Below are 18,524 nucleotides of genomic sequence, written 5' to 3'. Positions count from 1 at the left end.
TAGCCAAGAATATTTATTATTTTGCAGTTTGGCGACTTAAATGCTGCTTCCCCTGGAAATATGGATAAAGGTAAGTACTTAATCTCTTGAACATATAATTCTTTATAAAACTAGTATTATCTGGAGCAAGACAAATCTTAATATTATGGAAATATAGTAGGGCTGTCACGTGATTAAAAAAATTAATCACCATTAATTATGTGATTAAAAAATTAATCCCCATTAATCACACTTAAACAATAATAGAACAGTACCATTTATTTAAATACTTTTGGATGTTTTCTACATTTTCAGATATATTGATTTCAATTTCAACACAGAATAAAAAGTGTACAGTGCTCACTTTATATTTTTTTTTATTACAAGTATTTGCACTGTAAAACAACAAAAGAAATAGTATTTTTCAATTCTCCCAATACAAAGTGCAATCTCTTTATCATGAAAGTTGAACTTACAAATGTAGAATTGTGTACAAAAAACTGCATTCAGAAATAAAACAATGTAAAATTTTAGAGCCTGCAAGTCCACTCAGTACTACTTCAGCCAATCACTCAGACAAACAAGTTTATTTACAATTTGCAGGAGATACTGCTGTCCACTTCTTGTTTACAATGTCACCTGAAAGTGAGAACAGGCATTCACATGGCATTGTTGTAGCCCGCACTGCAAGATAGTTACGTGCCAGATGCCCTAAAATTCATATGTCCCTTCATGCTTCAACCACCATTCCAGAGGACATGCGTCCATGCTGATGACTGGTTCTGCTCGATCCAAAGCAGTGTGGAATGATGCATGTTCATTTTCATCCTCTGAGTCAGATGCCACCAGCAGAAGGTTGATTTTCTTTTTTGGTGTTCAGGTTCTGTAGTTTCCGTATCTGAGTGTTGCTCTTTTAAGTCTTCTGAAAGCATGCTCTACACCTCATCCCTCTCAGGTTTTGGACGACACTTCAGATTCTTAAACCTTGGGTTGAGTGCTGTAGCTATTTTTAGAAATCTCACATAGGTACCTTCTTTGCGTTTTGTCAAATCTGCTGTGAAAGTGTTCTTAAAATGAACATGAGCTGGGTCATCATCTGAGACTGCTATGACATGAAATATGTAGCAAAATGCAGGAAAAACAGAACAGGATATATACAATTCTCCCCCAAGGAGTTTAGTCACAAGTGTAATTAACACATTATTTTTTAATGAGCATCATCAGCATGGAAGCATGTCCTCTGGAATGGTGGCCAGAGAATGAAGGGGCATACAAATGTTTAGCATATCTGACACGTAAATACCTTGCAACGCCGACTACAAAAGTGCCATGTGAACGCTTGTTCTCATTTTCAAGTGACATTGAAAACAAGAAGCAGGCAGCATTATCTCCTGCAAATTTTAACCAAACTTGTTTGTCTGAGCGATTGGCTGAAGTAGGACAGAGTGGACTTGTAGGCTCTAAAGTTTTACATTGATTTATTTTTAATGCAGTTATTTTTTTGTACATAATTCTACATTTGTAGGTTCGACTTTCATGATAAAGAGATTGCACTTCAGTACTTGTATTAGGTGAATTTGAAAAATACTATTTCTTTTGTTTTTTTACAGTGCAAATATTTGTAATAAAAAATAAATATAAAGTGAGCACTGTACACTTTGTATTTCGTGTTGTAATTAAAGTCAATATATTTGAAAATGTAGAAAACATCCAAAAATATTTAATACATTTCAATTGGTATTCTATTGTTTAACAGTACGATTAATCACAATTAATTTTTGAGTTAATCACGTGAGTTAACTGCAATTAATTGATAGCCCTAAAATATAGTAGCGCAGAACCTAAAACTAGATTCTTATAGTCTTCTGAATGAGTGTTCTATAATATCTACAGTATATTTCAGTATCGAATAATTACAGGATGCTGTAGATATGGCCTCTAATAAGAAAATCTTTTAAAAGGGCTGATTGTTTATACATTAGTAGGTATTCAGAATCCCACCCCGAAACTGGCTACATGCTGGTGGGTGAAATCTATACACATTCGTGTGTAGATAGTCTGAAAGAGTTTTCTCTGAGTAAGGACTGCAAAATTGGGCCCATTGTTTGTCAAGCACTTTGCCAAATAACTAGCTTTTTAAATAGTGAGAAGTATAATAGAGAGTGGTAAATTTCTAGGTCCTCTAAGTAGAGCCTTGGAATCAGCAAATCTGGCCTCTGTTCTCTTCTTTCCCCCTGGCTTGCTCTGTGATCTTGGGCAAGTCACTTAGCTTCTCTTCATCTCCATTCGTGTTAAATTCTGCAGGCAAAAGACATTATATAAGTACAAAGTTATTGTTATTTTAGTGACACTATTATATTTGTTTGAGCTGGCTTGAAGTGGCAAAAAGCAATTGCAATATTAAGAATGTGTACTATAATATTTGAAGCTGAGAGTTCATTGAACACATGAATCTCACATTATGCACTGACATTTTCCCACTAAAATCTCAATTTTCAGTTTATACCTTCTCAGGTAGCTAGATTTCTGTTTTTCATATCTTATGTGTTGTTTGCAAAATAAAAGCCTTAGTAATTCACAGTATTTAGATTTTTTTTCACTGTGTGCTAGTTTCATGGTTGTTTGTTTGTGCAGATGAGGGCAGTGAAGTTGAAAGCGAAATAGATGAAGAGCTAGAGGAATCTGGAGAGCCACAAGCCAAGAGAGAGAAAGCTGAGCTAACCCAGGCATTTCAGGTGGGCTGCATGCAGCCAGTACTAGAGAGTGGAGTACAGCAGAACCTCCTGACCCCACTTCACAATGAGCACATTGTCACAAGTACTCAGACTATCAGACAATGCAGTGCTACTGGAAATACATATACTGCAGTCTAACAAATATTAAAGCTTTTTTCCCCCCAGATTACATTAGCCCTGTTGATGTTGGGCTTAATATGAAAAAACGAGAATAAGTCTGAAGGCGACTGTTGTCAAATTTTAGCTTTGCTGAACATTACCTTTGTTGGAGTTGTGAAATGGAATGGGTGTATGTATTTTCCCAGATCTGTTTAAAAAAAAATTTTTGTAAACAAAATCATTTTACATTGGTCACTCAATATTAAGAGTTTTCTTAGTTTCACATGTCAAGAAGGATTTTGCAAAGCTTACTATTAATGTTTTTGTCATCTTATAATTAAAGTAATTTAATTTTTTCATAGTTTTTTAAAATATGTTAATGTTAATTGTTAGTTATGGTGATGATTTAATATACATAGTTTTTTAATTAGATGCACTTCTGTGAAATATCAAAAGAAATATTTTCTTTGATTTACACTGGAGGCATATTCATTTGACAGCAGATGCATCAAATTTGTCATAAAAAGGTGCTTTTCATTGGACAGAACTAGAAAACACTACTATTTTGATCATATTTCTGAGCATTCAGTGGGAAAGTTTTAGGAATTTTTATTATAATGCTGGAGGGTTGAGAAGATCTATTGTTTTCTTTATCTAAGGAAGAGTTATGTTTCTGCATTCATGAATGCAGACTAAATGAGAGAATGGTAATGTGTGCATAATAAATGTACATAATTATCAGACCATCATGTAAACAATGCAAGCTTCCATTGAAACCATCAGTTTTACATTTTGTTTGCATACCAGTTCCTCTGTTTGAAGACTACTGATTCTATATTTGAGACCACTGCACAGATGCTTTCAGCTGTTAAGTGGGACTGTAGTAGATAGATACTGAAGTTGAAAAAGAAGTGACTTGATTTTTGTAAGTGTATGTGCTACTTATGCTGAACTGGACATACAGGAAACCATTCCATCTGGATGACTTTCTTCTATTCCAGGTCTTTTTCCTACTAGTAGTTCAATCTGCTGCTCTTATAAAAGATAACTTATAGAATGCAAGGAATGTAGCAACCTGCATCATATTTACTTCAAAAATATTTCCTAGTTCTTAAAGTAAGTGGATTTAAATTTTTACAAAAATTAAATAAGGCAGTGTAACTGGCACACCTCATTTGTACTTATTCCCAATTGTGTAGAATTTGAATAGGTGGCTAGATGGACCATTGCCATTTAAGAATGTACATCAGGGATCATTGTACCTCGGCTATTACATGGTGCCTTAAACAGAACTGAAGCTAAGATTTAGTACTTTTTGTTATTAATAACTCTTAAATTCATTCAGCAAGGTGTGCCTGTCATTTTCAAATTCCCTAAGAAGTAAGGGCAGGTTACATATTCTTCAAAGAAATAAAAGGAAATTTTTTATTACTAAATGGTGTTAATATCCCTCTTAGAGTGACAATAAACCTATTTTTTCTTGTTTCTAGCTGAATTTCACTTTATTACAAATGAGATATGCTTGGGGATCTGGAAAGCAAAACTAGCTTTAATGCCAACTTCAGATGTTAACAAAGTAGGTTACCCCAGCCCCAAGCATGGTTATATATTTTCTAAACCCTTGTCTACTTTTAATTTTAGAAAGTAAACAAAATGAGCAGGTACTTAATGCAGAGCATGTTTTCAATTTGTATGTGTGGTGGGGTGTCAGTCTGCAATTATGTTTAATGGCTAAATCATAGAGAATGTGTGTACATCCCATTTTAATTGACATGAAACATCTCACAGGCATGTGTGATTATTTTATATATTTCATTATTTTTAAAACAGGCACACAAATCTACTCAGTTCTAATAGTGGAAATAAGCAAGCAAAAAAGCCAAAAATGAAGGAAAGTACACACACAAACATTTCAGTTTTATTGAGAGGGCCGGTTGGAAAAAAAACTAATGAGTTATTTAGTCTGGTTTATTTAGTGTGTCTTTGGACTGATCTTTTTTACCTGTACCAAATGGCTGAACAGCATGTGAGATGAACAGTATATTTATAGTATACATCTTTCTTGCTAGAGTTTTCATATGCTCCAAGAACTGATACAGATCAAGTAAATTTTCTTAATACACTAGTAAACATTTTTAATGTATAAAATAAGTATAAATTGTTTAGAGTTGTACTTTTCAGAATTTGGGGCCCGATTTTACATGCTCTACAGCTCGCACCAGTCAATGGGTGTTTTCCCTGAGTAGAGAGTGCAAGATAGGGTTTATGTCATTTACAGTATTTGAAATTTATGCAAGCTCTAGGTTTCATAGGTTTTGTTCACCCAGATATTATTTGCGTGTCCTGATTTTTTTTCCATCCAAAAGAGCATGTCTGCACCCCTCATTAAAATAAAACTAAGCTGTGATAAATATTTATTCCCCTTCATTGTGCATTATGAACTGTTTACAGGTTAAATTAAATATAAAAATAACAAAATATTTTCCATTTTCAACATAGTTTCTTTTAATGCTTTAATACTGAGGTTCTGAATTGGACCAGATATATTTACTGGTTTCATCTTTTGTGTTGGCAAACCTTAAATGTTTTCTTTTCCTTGTCCTGTATTGTTTTAATGTTGGATTTGCTCATGCTGAGAGAAAAGTGTGATTGTAACATGCAAATTTGGATTGCTATCAGAGGTGGAGCCTGTAAGCCCTCCATGATTCAACTTCTCCCCCCAGTTGTTCACTGTTCCCACAGTGCAAAAAATAAGAGTAAATACAAAAATGGAATGTATTTCACAGTTTGAACCAACAATAATTTTTATGCCTTAGATGAAAACTAGAATGTTAGATGAATCTGAGAATCTAACATGCCAGAAATCTTAATTAACTAGAGGTGATCTACTCCTTTTCTTTCTGAAAAAGAGTGTTATTTATCAAAATAAATTGGAATCATGGCGTGTTCAGTTAATTGAATGAAATAGTTTGTATTCCCATGTTTATAATTTGATTATAGTGTCAATTTTAAATAACATTTCCATCACTTTCTTACAAGATCTCTCCTTTAATGAAGTAAAATACTGTGTAAATTTACACGTTTGGGTGGTGTTTGTGGGTTTGGTTTTGGTTTTTTACATTTAATGGAGTTGTAATAAATCAAACACTATATATATAATCAATCAATTTGCACACTTTTGCTATTTATTAATATGTGGGAAGGGTTAATGATTTTTGGTAAAAACAGAGATTTAAAACCGTGTTCCCAGTTCTGCATCATGTAGTATGTGGCTAGACTTAAGTGCCAACCCTTAAGCCCACTAATTTCATTGGTGCTCTGTGGGAGTGCAGCAGTTTGCCCACATGCTACAAATTGCAGGGTCAGTGCCTATGTGATTTGTGGATTTTATCTGATCCAGACACTGATTTCAGAATAATTATTTTAAAAATATCCCCCTCCCCCTTTAGCACAAATAATACAGTGAGCAATGTGGGGGGTATTGTTGATCCACTTTCTCAAAACATGGGGCCCAATTTTCACAAGTTTTTATATGTATGCAAAATTGTTGGTACTTTTTCATGTCTCTCATTGTACACTAGATTTAAAATTACTTTTTGTCTCTCCAACTTGCTATTCTTTTTGTGCTTACTCTTGTACTGTAGCATGTTTAATGCATCTTTGTTTAGATAATATTCCTTACACAACATCTGGAGAATAGTTTTAAAATTGTTTACCTACAAAATAAGCGATGTGCAACATTACTGCCTTGAGTTTCACAAATGGGTAAAATCAATAAAATGCTGGTGTATTGTCATTCAGGAATGTATAGGTCTATATACAAATTTGTTTAATTTAAAACGAGGTATTTTTAAATGTCTGAAACACTGCTATGTTCAAATTATTTTCATTTGAAGACCGTATCTGATATCTTTGTGGTTCTTACCAGATGTCATCTGCACTGTTTAGGAAAACACGTATATTAGTTTAAAATAGATTGCAGTTGTTTCATTTAGAGAAGTGGTTTCACAGAACAAAAAAATCATTTATAGCCATAAAAAGAAATCAATAAACTCTGTAATATTAGAACTCATTTTTTACAGTAATTTTAGAATTTGAAATATTAATTTGGGAGAGCAGTACTAATTCCTGAAAATTGGGCCCTTGTCTCTGTGGAACAGGACAACCTCTGTGTACATGGTTAAGATAAGTCAATGAATGGAATTATAGTATCTCTGATACTTTATTTGGTGATTTTAAAAAACTGGAATAGAAGCATAAACACAGTGCTTATTTCTAGTATTAGAAAATTAATTTGATGTAATGCCTTGCATTAACCCTTTGAGCATTGTAAGTCACATGATAAGGGGAAAATCTTTTCAGGTAATTTAATTATTAGTCTACTGAAGATATTGTATACATCTAAGTGTCTGGTTATGTTGCAACAAATGTTTTTTTCTAAAGTAAATGCTTGCATACTATGTAGACTTTTCAATTTGTTGTAGAAGGCTTGATTGATTTAGGCTAAAATATATACTGCCATCTATGTGTACTGTCTACAGCAAAACAGTACTTCAGCTCCTTTAGTTTCATAATTCCGTAAATATTTAATGAAGGAGTCAAATATATGGTCCTATAAATACAAGTTGTGAAGTACTTAAAATGCCTTTAAAAGGTGGGAATTTAGCAAAAAGGGTTATTTTTAGACTTTGAAAATCTCATTAGGGTAGCATTGGAAAGCCCCAGTACTGTAAATGGAAATCTTTAGGAATAAAAACAGAACAAAACTGTCATAATAAGTAAGGATGATTTTTGCAGGACATTTGAGATGTTTGCAGTTAAATTTTCTGCACAATCTTTTGCATAAACAATTGCAAAAAGAACATAATTTTATTTATACCACTTCAACATTTTGTCACTGTGAAATGGCATATGGATAACAAAGAAGATAGAGGCACTTGGTTCAAGTTCATCTGTGAAAGCACTTTTGGATGGCCCTTACTGAGTGTCAGAATTTAAAAGAAAAAAAAAACAAACCTATAAATTTGCACCTGCATTTTGGCATCTGAAAAAACACCTTTTTTCTCACAAATAAATTGTGCATACAAAAATAAGGGCACAAATTTAGAAGTGGGTGGAGACTCTGAAAAAAATAGTTCTAAATGTCACCTTACTATATGAGAATATTGTAGATATTGTACTGGTTCCCTGCAGTATCAACCAGTGATCACCATTATCTGCAGCTGTGCTTGCTTTAGTCTAGCTGAGTGCAAAAAAGTCTCATATTAAGATGTTTAGTGGAAATACATCAGTAGTGTAGTGCAGATATGTTGTAAACTTTTTTTTAGTCAAATAAACAATGCAAATTCATGCATAATTAATTAAAACAAATGCAATACTCAAAGGGTTTTAATTTAACAATTTTTTATTCATAATTTACTGTAAATGCTTCTCAGTTTGCATGCCTTGATCATTGCTGCTAGTGATTTTATGTGCCAGTAGACCTGAGTTTAATTTACCAATTTTACTTAAAAAATAGTAAAAGCCACTTACAAAGTGACTGCCTATTTTTTGTTTGAAGTCAGATATGCCTTATTTTCAAACATTTGTTTTAACTCTTTTGTTTTGTTTGAATTTTTTTAAAAAAAATTATGATGATGGGATTGGAAGCCCTGAGTAATGAAATATTTGGTAAGAATTGTTAATTTACATCGATTGTTAAGGGTGAAATTCATCCCAGAGAAGAAGGCCCAGCACAAGATGGTGAGTCTCATTTAAATCACAGTTGGGCATGTGCTTGATTGCTTTCCTGAATCAGGGCCTTGTTTAACATGGGGCTCAGGTGGTGCAGATGATCTTGCTGGGGCTGTCGTACTGGGCTGAATTTCACTCTAAAACAATAAAAGACATTTTCAGAAGAATATAGGAATTGGGAGGAATAACCTCCTTTGACTCATGATTATCAGGGACCCGATTCAGTACTCCAGGCTCAAGAAAATTAACTACTGAAGTTAGCAGGAGATTTTTTTTCATAAGGAGTGCTAAAGGGATCCCATTTTCTTTGGCTGTCCCTCAGTGCGAGGATGATGTCTGCCAAGGGGTTCATTGGTGAGTTTTTAAGTGGCTGAGGAGCCCAAGTAAATTTTCCTTGAATAAAATATTACGGTGATTTGGCTTATTTTTATACATTACATATAAAATTAAAATAACCCAGTATATAGATTTTAAATATTTGTTGGTCAAAAAAGGTATCATTTTGTACCAAAGCAAGTTCCTTATCCCTGTCCCATCCCCACTTGTTGCCATCAAAAATTTGGATTTACAGTAGTAACCAGCGAGACTGTTACAGAAACTTTAAGTGAGTGCCTTTAGAAAACTTGGAAATTTGTGCCTGAGATGGTAAACTTTTAATTAGGTTAATTGTAGTGCTTACCAATCAGTAAATTCTACTATCACTCAGGGCTTTCTTACCTTCTAGGTAACTTCCTTCGTTGTGTTTATTTTTATTTTTTTTAAAGTGCCATCATTTAAATTTCACTTAGTAAGTGGCAGATTACATTATTCAGTCCCACAAGCACAGAAACATTGTAACACTAGGAGATATTTGAACTTTTATTTTCCAATTGACTGAATATGTTATGTAAATGAGGTAAGCAACTTTTTTGTAGATTGTATGTGTGAGATAATGTAATGTTCTTTTCCAGTTTTTGGATTACAGTTAAATATACTTTTTAATTATTTAAAGAAAACATCTTTACAGAATAACGTGATGAGTTTTTTGTATAATGTATTTGATTTTGTAAATATGTATTTCCTGATGTGATTTTTGTGAGAAATGCTAAATCTTTTAGTATATCATGTCCTCTCAAAATTGGCAGGAGCTAAATAATAGTTTGTGGGCAATTTGTATTGTGTACTGTACAATAACTGGGGAACTTTTATAATTATAAAAATATATATTAACTTTTAGTGTGTTGTTTAAACAAATGACTGGAACATACTAAAGATAGTAGGATTTTTCTGAATATTTCAGACTTGAACTCAGGCTAGCTTTCTTGTGTTTTTCAAAACAAAATTGTGTCTTGTCTTTTAAAAATCAATAAATTTGTTTTCTTGTTACAAACAAATTTTAAATGCTTCTGTTTTTATTAATTTTCTTGTATAACCAAATATTTCACAGGACTGTTGATTTTGGGAGAAAAATTAAATAACATCACCTTTCTGGCTTCATAATAAATTAAGAAATATTTATATTTAGAAATACTAAAAATAAAATCTAAAAACTACTGTGTAGTGTGCCTCAGACCATAGAAGAAAAATATAATTGAGTGATCAAGTGCTTCTTCTGCTAATGAGCTGTCCATGATCCCAGTATTAACAGGTTATAACGGGTTTATTACTCCTCTGGTTTGATTCATTTCACACTGATATTGCTTACCATTTCTCAACCCAGATTAAAATTTTATTTTACAAATTATTATTTAAATATAAAATACAAATATCTTATAATTTAGGACCTCAGCTCATAATAATGTAGCCTAGATTTTTTTAAAAAAATTATTTTGACCCTTTTTATTCCTGCTCCCCAGTTTAATATATACGGCTGAGTTCTCCTCAAAGAGAAAAATTTTGCACTTTAGTTTGCATTGCAGATCTCTATGCTAGTTCTGTGCTCAGAATCCCATGCTATCAATAGAAAGTTTCCTGTTTGGAACATACCCAGAGTACACAGTGAAGATCTTCATTGCAAATAAGAAGTCCAGTATACATCGTAGTTATTAATATTTACTTTTATTACAGTAGAATCTGGTGCCCCCAACTGGGATTTGGATCCCATTGTAACAGGTATGGTACAAACATATAGCTACTGTTGCTGTCTTTAAGAGTTTTTACAATCCAAATAAGCAAGACTCACAAAAGGATGGAGGAATGAAGTAGAATTAACTCTATTTATCGGTGGAGATTTGAAAGATCAGAAAGGAAAATTTTGCAGAGGGCAAATGAAAATGTTTGACAACTGTTTAAACTTGGTATAAAAATGGTTGAGGCTGAACCAGACTATACAACAGCTTGGCTTGCCAGCATGGGTGGGTCTAACTACATTTTAATCGGGTTGAAAAAATGCCCTGTAGCCCTCATAAGGTATGTCTACATGGCAACTTGGAGCAAGCTTCCCAGCCTGGGTAGACTCATGTGAGCAGGGCTTGAGCTACCCACTAAAAATAGCAGGTACAGACATTGCAGGTTGGACTGGACCTTGGGCTGTCAAGCCCACCTGACCCCCTAGGCTTCAGAGCATGAGCTCCAGCCCAAGCCACAATGTCCATACTGCTGTATTTAGTGTGTTAGCTTGAACCCCGTTCATGTAAGTCTGTCTACCCCCGGGTGCAAGGCTCACTCCTAGCTGCAGTGTAGACATAAACATAGTGATCTACGCTGCTAAAACCTAAGGAAGTTGGTTAAACATGAAAGTTCGCCCTGTGTTGATTTAACCTACGTTTTCTGCATGGATTTGCATGTGAAAATGCAGTCAGAGTATTTTGATGTGCAACCCCTTACATAAGTCCAGAAAGATGCATGGAATTAAAGCCCTATTTCCAGAGATGCTGAGCACCCTCACCTTCGCTACCTTCAGTGCCAGTTATAGATGCTCAGCATCTCTGGAAATCCAAAGACAATTCTATTTACCTACCTGCTAACCTATATTCAGAGACCACTGATTAATTGTAATTTTTACTTATTTATTTGTATACTTCCAACAGCATGTTTTGCATCTTACAGACAGGATTGAATACAAAGTGCTTACAATTTAGATACATCATGGAAAACACAGGAAAAAAACAGAAAGATTGAATAGTGAAGTTTAGCAGACTTATTTGTTCCTCAATTTTTATTTGTTTAATAGACTTTCTGTTGTCTGTTTTATTAACCTTTCTGTCTCAGAGAGGAAGAGTAGGATTTTTAGGTCTTTTATAAGAAATGCATTTTAAAAAAGGACTTGAAGAAGAAAAGGGTGGATCAGGTCAAGTCAAAGGTTCCACGCATTGGGGAAGGCACAGACATGAGTGAGAAAGAGACAGGAATGCTTGTATTTTAACTCATTTCTTTTACAGTGTCATCTGAGGCTTCATTTTAAATTCATATTTTTTATTCTTGCTGAATAGTTGACTCATGGAGTTGATATTGTGCAGTGTGTCTGCCACCTGGCTGTGTACGCTTTGGAGATGTTGGATTCAGTTCATTTTCAAAGGTAAACTGCAAGAGTAAAATGAAAATTGAGTTAAGTCCACAAATCTGTGCTGATTGTGCCCACTAAACTGATTGCAGGGTTATTCAGCAGAGATATCAGGATTAATTAGTCCTCTATAAGTCTTTTACTCTGAGTAATTCATTGAAATGTCAAAGTTTTCTAAAAATGGCTTAGAATGTATTATTCTGTGACATCACTCTCACCATCATCATTCGTGCTATTAGCCCCAGGCATTAAATGTACTTTAGAGATTTGATGAGTTATCCAAATCTTTTGAAAAAAGAAAAGGAGTACTTGTGGCACCTTAGAGACTAACAAATTTATTTGAGCATAAGCTTTCGTGAGCTACAGCTCACTTCATCGGATGCATTCAGTGGAAAATGTGAAGTGAGCTGTAGCTCACGAAAGCTTATGCTCAAATAAATTTATTAGTCTCTAAGATGCCACAAGTACTCCTTTTCTTTTTGCGAATGCAGACTAACACGGCTGCTACTCTGAAACCAAATCTTTTGATGAATCTGCCTGATATCCGCATTCTTGAGCAATCCCATCATACACGTTTAAAGTCTGCACATGTGTTAAATCCTTTCCAACATAATCCAGTCCCTCTGCTTTATTTAATTTCAGTTAAGATACATAGAATCTACTGTATATAATAGAAAATATTGCATGATGAAAAGTAAAGTGGATATAAATGTCTTACTATTGTTCATCCAAAATTTCATTGAGAACTTTTCTAGGTTGTTAATAGCTAAGATTTATTCTCATACATTTATCTGTGCTGAGGGTTGAAGGTGGTTCTGGTTTGGTAGGAGAGAGTAAATACCAGATGTGAACCTTTTTCCACCTCAACTCCCTTCAAGAATGTTTTCAGTTTTATGTCGCTATCTACTACTGTATTCTTTCGACACATATACTAAGTGTCTCATCTTAACTTGCAAGGCAAAAAAGACACTCTTGCAAGTTATGATTTTTTAAAGTTAATCAAGGGAAATTAGTGGGGCTTAATTGGTTTTCCAAACTCCTATTCATTACATCAGTCAAAAACATTTTTCTTCCACATGGTGGAAATATGGGATTGTTGTGAGAAGAAGCACAGTGGAGAGCATCTTGGTGTGAATTTTAATCTTCTGCAGATGTCTTCTCCAAATATTTCATTGCATCTTAAACACTAAAAAGTAGTGGCTTCAACACTGCCAAAACCACACATTCATAAATCATTAGCCAGGCCCTAAAACCCATGAGATTTGCTTTAGAATTCTGGGTTTTTTAATTATGCATTTTGAGTTCTTTTTATTTGCCTTCTGGTTCCTGAGCCTTTATGGTGCACTTGGGTCATATTTTCAAGCTTTTCACCACAACAGAAAAGGTTAGAAACTTGTTTTGTTTTTATTAAAGCGGAGCTTCTCACATAATGATATGACTCTAAGAGCTGAGGCTTTAAGAATAACACTAAATATTGTGAGACTCATGATAAAATTTGCAAGAGTAGGTAACACTAGGGCAGAGGTCGGCAACCTTTCAGAAGTGGTGTGCCAAGTCTTCATTTATTCACTCTAATTTAAGGTTTCACATGCCAGTAATACATTTTAACATTTTTGGAAGGTCTCTTTCTATAAGTCTCTAATATATAACTAAACTGTTGTATGTAAAGTAAATAAGGTTTTTAAAATGTTTAAGAAGCTTCATTTAAAATTAAATTAAAATGCAGAGCCCCCCCAGACCGGTGGCCAGGACCCGGGCAGTGTGAGTGCCACTGAAAATCAGCTTGCGTGCCGCAGGTCGCCTACCCCTGCACTAGGGTTTTATTTTTCGTTAGGGTGACCTGCCGTAGAAAGAGAGCATCTTCAGACTGAATTTGTTATACTTGCTTTCTTTTACTCTGCTTAGCACAGTGCCTCCAATTTTTTCTTTGTGAAATCCAACTGGATATTCAAAACCTCTCTTTCAATGAAGTTGCCTTGCTAGCCTGGAACCCTATCAGGAGACATATCAGCCCATTTCAACACTATGTAACCTGAGGTTAGGGTCCTTCATTTGAGGCAAATAATAAAGTGAAATTTTCAACTGGCAAGTTTTATAAATCAAGTTTGTTGGATTTATATGAAAGATGTTCTCAAATGCCAGGATATCAAAGAGACAGTCTCTTGGGAACCAGCATCCAACTCATTTATGGATTTATGTATTAAAACCAACACTTCTAATGGTATCCAGCAATAAGCTGAAATTCAGTGCAGCCTTTAGAGCATGTGAATGTATTTCCTGCAAGAAACACTCTTCTACAATTGGGCTACTACATTCTGCATCAGCTAAATCTTACTAATAATTTTCAAAATTAACTCCATGGAGAGCACATTACTATAAGTCTCAAGGTGACAAAAGCATGGGTTATTGTAGAGAGGTCTACACCTGAAGAGAAGGGCACAGCCTTCTGGCTGCAAATAACAAAAACCTTTCTTGGCCACTGCCTATGCATCCAGAATTAGCTGGGGATCCCAGAGGAAGAGAACATGAGTCACAAAAAGAAAACATAACCCACCAAATTGAGGGATACAGTTTCAATTCTGCCATTTATTTCAGTTATTTCCCACCAAACCAAAATAACTCCAATCCTGTCTGAGCTGAGATGCAGCTAGTTCTGGTGCCTCTCAGCACTCATTCTGGCAAAACACTTGAGTAAGCCAATGAGATTCCAGCAGCCTGACCTGATAATACAGGGATATATAGCTGAAAGTCATCTGGCACTGCACGCTATCTTTTCTGATGGCCTCAAATACATGCTGGACAAGTTGGACAATAGAATAACCCACATGAGCCCCCTCAGCATATATGAGCAATTGTCCAATGCTACTCTTGGGTCTTCTCAGAAAGAATAAAGCCAGTCAAGAATGCAAAAGCAAAGGTAGTTGAAGTTATTACAGGACTGAAGACAGCACATGCAATTCTGCAAAATGTATATACAGAAAATATTTAGGCTTGGACCACCACAGGTAGAGGTCCTAATTTTCCACTTCTTTATCCCTAATGCAAGAATTAACACCTGTGCAAAATGAGTGTAAAAATGCTACCAAATCAAAATGGTACTGGTTTATACTTGCTTTGCAAAAGTGTAAATGACTACACAAGGATCAAGGCAGTGGAGAGCCAGGCCCAAAAGTAAAAAAAGAAATCCCTCTGCCACCCAAATTTTTACACATACAATTTTGCAGAGAGAAAAAGAGATTTATGATTATTGTATTTGCGAGCCAGGAGTATTCAAACTCTTTTACAGTGTGGACCACATCTTAGTAGAGAATTTTTCTCACGGACTCTCTCTCCCAGGCACAATAATGCAGAGCACCTTTCCTCCCACTGGAAGTTTTGCTTATCAATATTATGAAAGTGTTCAATGTTGTCTAACTTATTTTAATGCACTGTACTAACCTGGAAATAAGGAGGAAAGGTGGCATCACACCAGCAGCCATCTCTCCAAAGGCTCCCAACAAGTGCTTCATGGACTGCTAATGGTCCACTGCCCACGGTTTTGGACACTGTATTCCATGTGCAGGACTTGGAATGCTATTTTTAATTGGGGAAGTCCCATTAAGTAATAAAACCCCAGCATGTCAAAGAGATCTTGAAAGGCCAGGATCAACACAGCAGAACACACATTTTATACTGGGTTCAGGAAAAGAAAGAAAAGTTGCCTCTTGAAGTTTGGTGACTTTGTCTAACTGCACGATCGTTCAGAGTCACTACTAATTACCTCCATCAGCTTATTTCAGATGAGGTCTGAAAGCATGATACGATGCAATCCTGAATCCTGCACAGAAGCCTACCGGATAAGGCTATCAGTCTTTCTACCCCACTGACCAGTCAGGGTCCATTTACAGATCCTCTCAGTTGGTTTGTAATTGGAGATTGAGATGACCTGGCTAAACTGATGCAGCAGTGATGCTGAGGTGTTTTTCTTCCAACACACAACTACTCACAAAGAATCTGTAAAATAAATTCCCCCACCCTGATAAATGTCATTAGGCCATGTTATTCAGCCCTGACTCAGGTAAAATACCCACCAACTTCATTGGGAGTTTTATCTGAGAGAAGCTACAAGATCTGACCCATTATCAGTATTAAGAAAAGTAATTTAAATTAGCTTCATATTTCAAGGTTATTTACTCCAGCTCTTCCTGACTCTGCTATAATATGGATCCCACAGCACAAAACATGGCAGAATTCCAGAGAAATTGGTTATTTCTGGAAGACACCATTCAAAATAATACAGTTTATGAGCAAGAACTGTCCTATTTTTATTGCTTCTATTTTACAGGGTAATATTCTGTACACTACTGATACTCTCAATTAAATAAGCTATGTACTGTATCATGTTTAAAATTCTATTTAACTTGCCTCCTCTCAGCAGTTTACATCTATAGTGTAAAATGCCACATGGCTCACAGCACACTAAATTGTAGCAATCATTTCATTGCACATCAATGTCTGTGCCAATTGCCATTACATATATGAAGCCAACCATCAGTGTACACACAGACCTGACATTGGCCGTTGAGAAACCTTGATCCATTTCTGGCACAGTCAGAGGGATGCCAGATAGAGTTGGTGCGCTGACTTGAAGTTGATGTGGCTGATCTCATTCCAGATTTTGCTAAATCCTATCGTGTGCATTCTTTCCCAGTGGCTGGATTAGTTTAACAGCAGGGCATTTTTATAAAAACCTTCTTGACAATAGTACTACAACAGTGCTGCTGTTACCAGCTTGTTCTGAGCAATTTTCTGAGCAGAACCATTTTTAGTAAGAACCCTTCTGGATAACACATTTTTCTGTGGAATTGCTATGCATTCATAACCTGGAGACATTTTTGCTATCATAACTGTTCCAGGCACTCCAGTTCTGTTGGGATTCCTTAATCTGGGCAGACTCCTAGAAAGTTCAAGCTAGTTAATAGGGTACCTGGGACTCCAGGCCAGAGCCCACTTAGCTTCCCAAAGGAAGTTGTCTTCAGCAGCAGGACAAGTGTGGGAGTTCAGACTTTCCTGCTTCTTTCCTGCAGTGTGAATTCAGTCTGGCCCAGAGGGCTGGAGAAAGGTCCCCTTTTCCATTTAGGGAGGAGCTGCCAGCAGAGCAGCTGTGTAGAGGGATCTCTGCACAGCTTGCACACTGCAGAGGAAGTCCCTGAGCTGGTCCCATGGAGGCCAAAGTGCAGGGAAGGGCCCCAAGAGCTTCAACCTGAAGTCCTGGTATCTTGCACAGATGTTGAGAGGTTGCAGTAGCAACTGCTATTCCAGCCCACGGGCTGGAGTAATGGTCAGAAATGGGGATACATTGCAGAATCCTTATTGGCTGTAGTATGGGGAGACGGATTCTACTTTCCCATCTGCTCTCATTACTTGGGCTTTATGTGGGCAAAGTGAATTCCACCCTAATATGACCATTTTACCATATATTTACAGGTCAGTAGCAACCAGTGATCACCATTCTCTCCCTTTCAGTATTGTTTCTGAAGTTCAGGAAAGTATTTTTTCCTCTGTGACTATTCACTGAACCCCTCCCTTCCTGAAGCTTCACCCAAGAAAGCCAAACCCATGAGTGCATCTGAACAAGATAATATGCTATTTTCATCCCCAGTCAGCAGGCCCACATTCCATCAATGAAAGGCTAGTGTGGCATAGCCCACTCCCCATTCTCTCAACCACAGCTCTTCAGACAAACTTCAGGAACATGCAGAACAGATATGTTCACCCACAGCCTTCAAGGCTCAGCATGGACCAAATAGCTAGACTTATCCCCACTGTCAGACTCCTCAAGGATAAGTGAATGCTGTGGCTATCCATATTCACCAACTAGCTCTGTGATGTGTATCTGCAACACTCTAATATACCAAAGCTATTGGTGATTTACCCTCAAAGCTTTTAAAGTCCCTATCCCTCTCATAGCAGGGAAATATTTAATAGCTTTGAAGTTAGTCAGCTCCTATATCAGGTATGAAAAAGAGTTTTGTATAATATTAGTGCTAAAATAATTTCAGTACCTTGCAAAAGGCATTGTTCCCTACCTGCAGTGAGGTAGAATGTGTGCATATGAAAAGCCCTAACTAATTTATTTAAAATTTTCATTTCTGGTTATAGCAGGGGCGGTAGATTACTCTCTGTCTTTATCTCTGTTTAGGAAGTTTCTGAAGAAGCCTATTAACTTGATAGTGCATTTCCTGGAATTTAATGATATTTACATGGTTTTAAACTTTTGTAATAACATCTAGTTGCTGTGGTGATAGTCACACAATAAGGCTTTAGTCCTGCCAAAACTTACACGTGCTCAACTTACAGGGATTGATGGTCTTTCATCTATAGTATTCTATAAGATTGTGTAAAATGTGTAAATAAAATGTCAGAGGGTTTTCATATTGTGGGTGTTTCCCTGTGTATTTTATATGCACTGACAATAGAGAGCTAGATCTAGCCTTTGTTATAAACTCTCTTAATTG

The 18,524-nt window shown here is 35.8% G+C and overlaps 1 protein-coding gene across 3 annotated transcripts in view; it reads left to right on the top strand.

The window, feature by feature from the left end:
- RFX3 (regulatory factor X3) overlaps positions 1-9,919 on the top strand; it is a 254,481-nt gene extending 244,562 nt beyond the window's left edge. For all 3 annotated transcript variants that reach the window (XM_048850512.2, XM_048850510.2, XM_048850513.2), the window contains 2 exons: positions 28-70; positions 2,614-9,919. In XM_048850512.2, the coding sequence (XP_048706469.1) occupies positions 28-70; positions 2,614-2,852 (282 nt within the window). In that variant the 3' untranslated portion in view covers positions 2,853-9,919. The remainder of the gene's footprint in view (positions 1-27; positions 71-2,613) is intronic.
- The last annotated feature ends 8,605 nt before the right edge of the window (positions 9,920-18,524 follow it).

The sequence above is a fragment of the Caretta caretta genome, chromosome 5 (assembly GCF_965140235.1).
Source record: "Caretta caretta isolate rCarCar2 chromosome 5, rCarCar1.hap1, whole genome shotgun sequence".
NCBI classification, from domain to species: domain Eukaryota; kingdom Metazoa; phylum Chordata; order Testudines; family Cheloniidae; genus Caretta; species Caretta caretta.
Note: the sequence above shows the minus strand (reverse complement) of the source record. Positions and strands in the feature narration are given on the sequence as shown.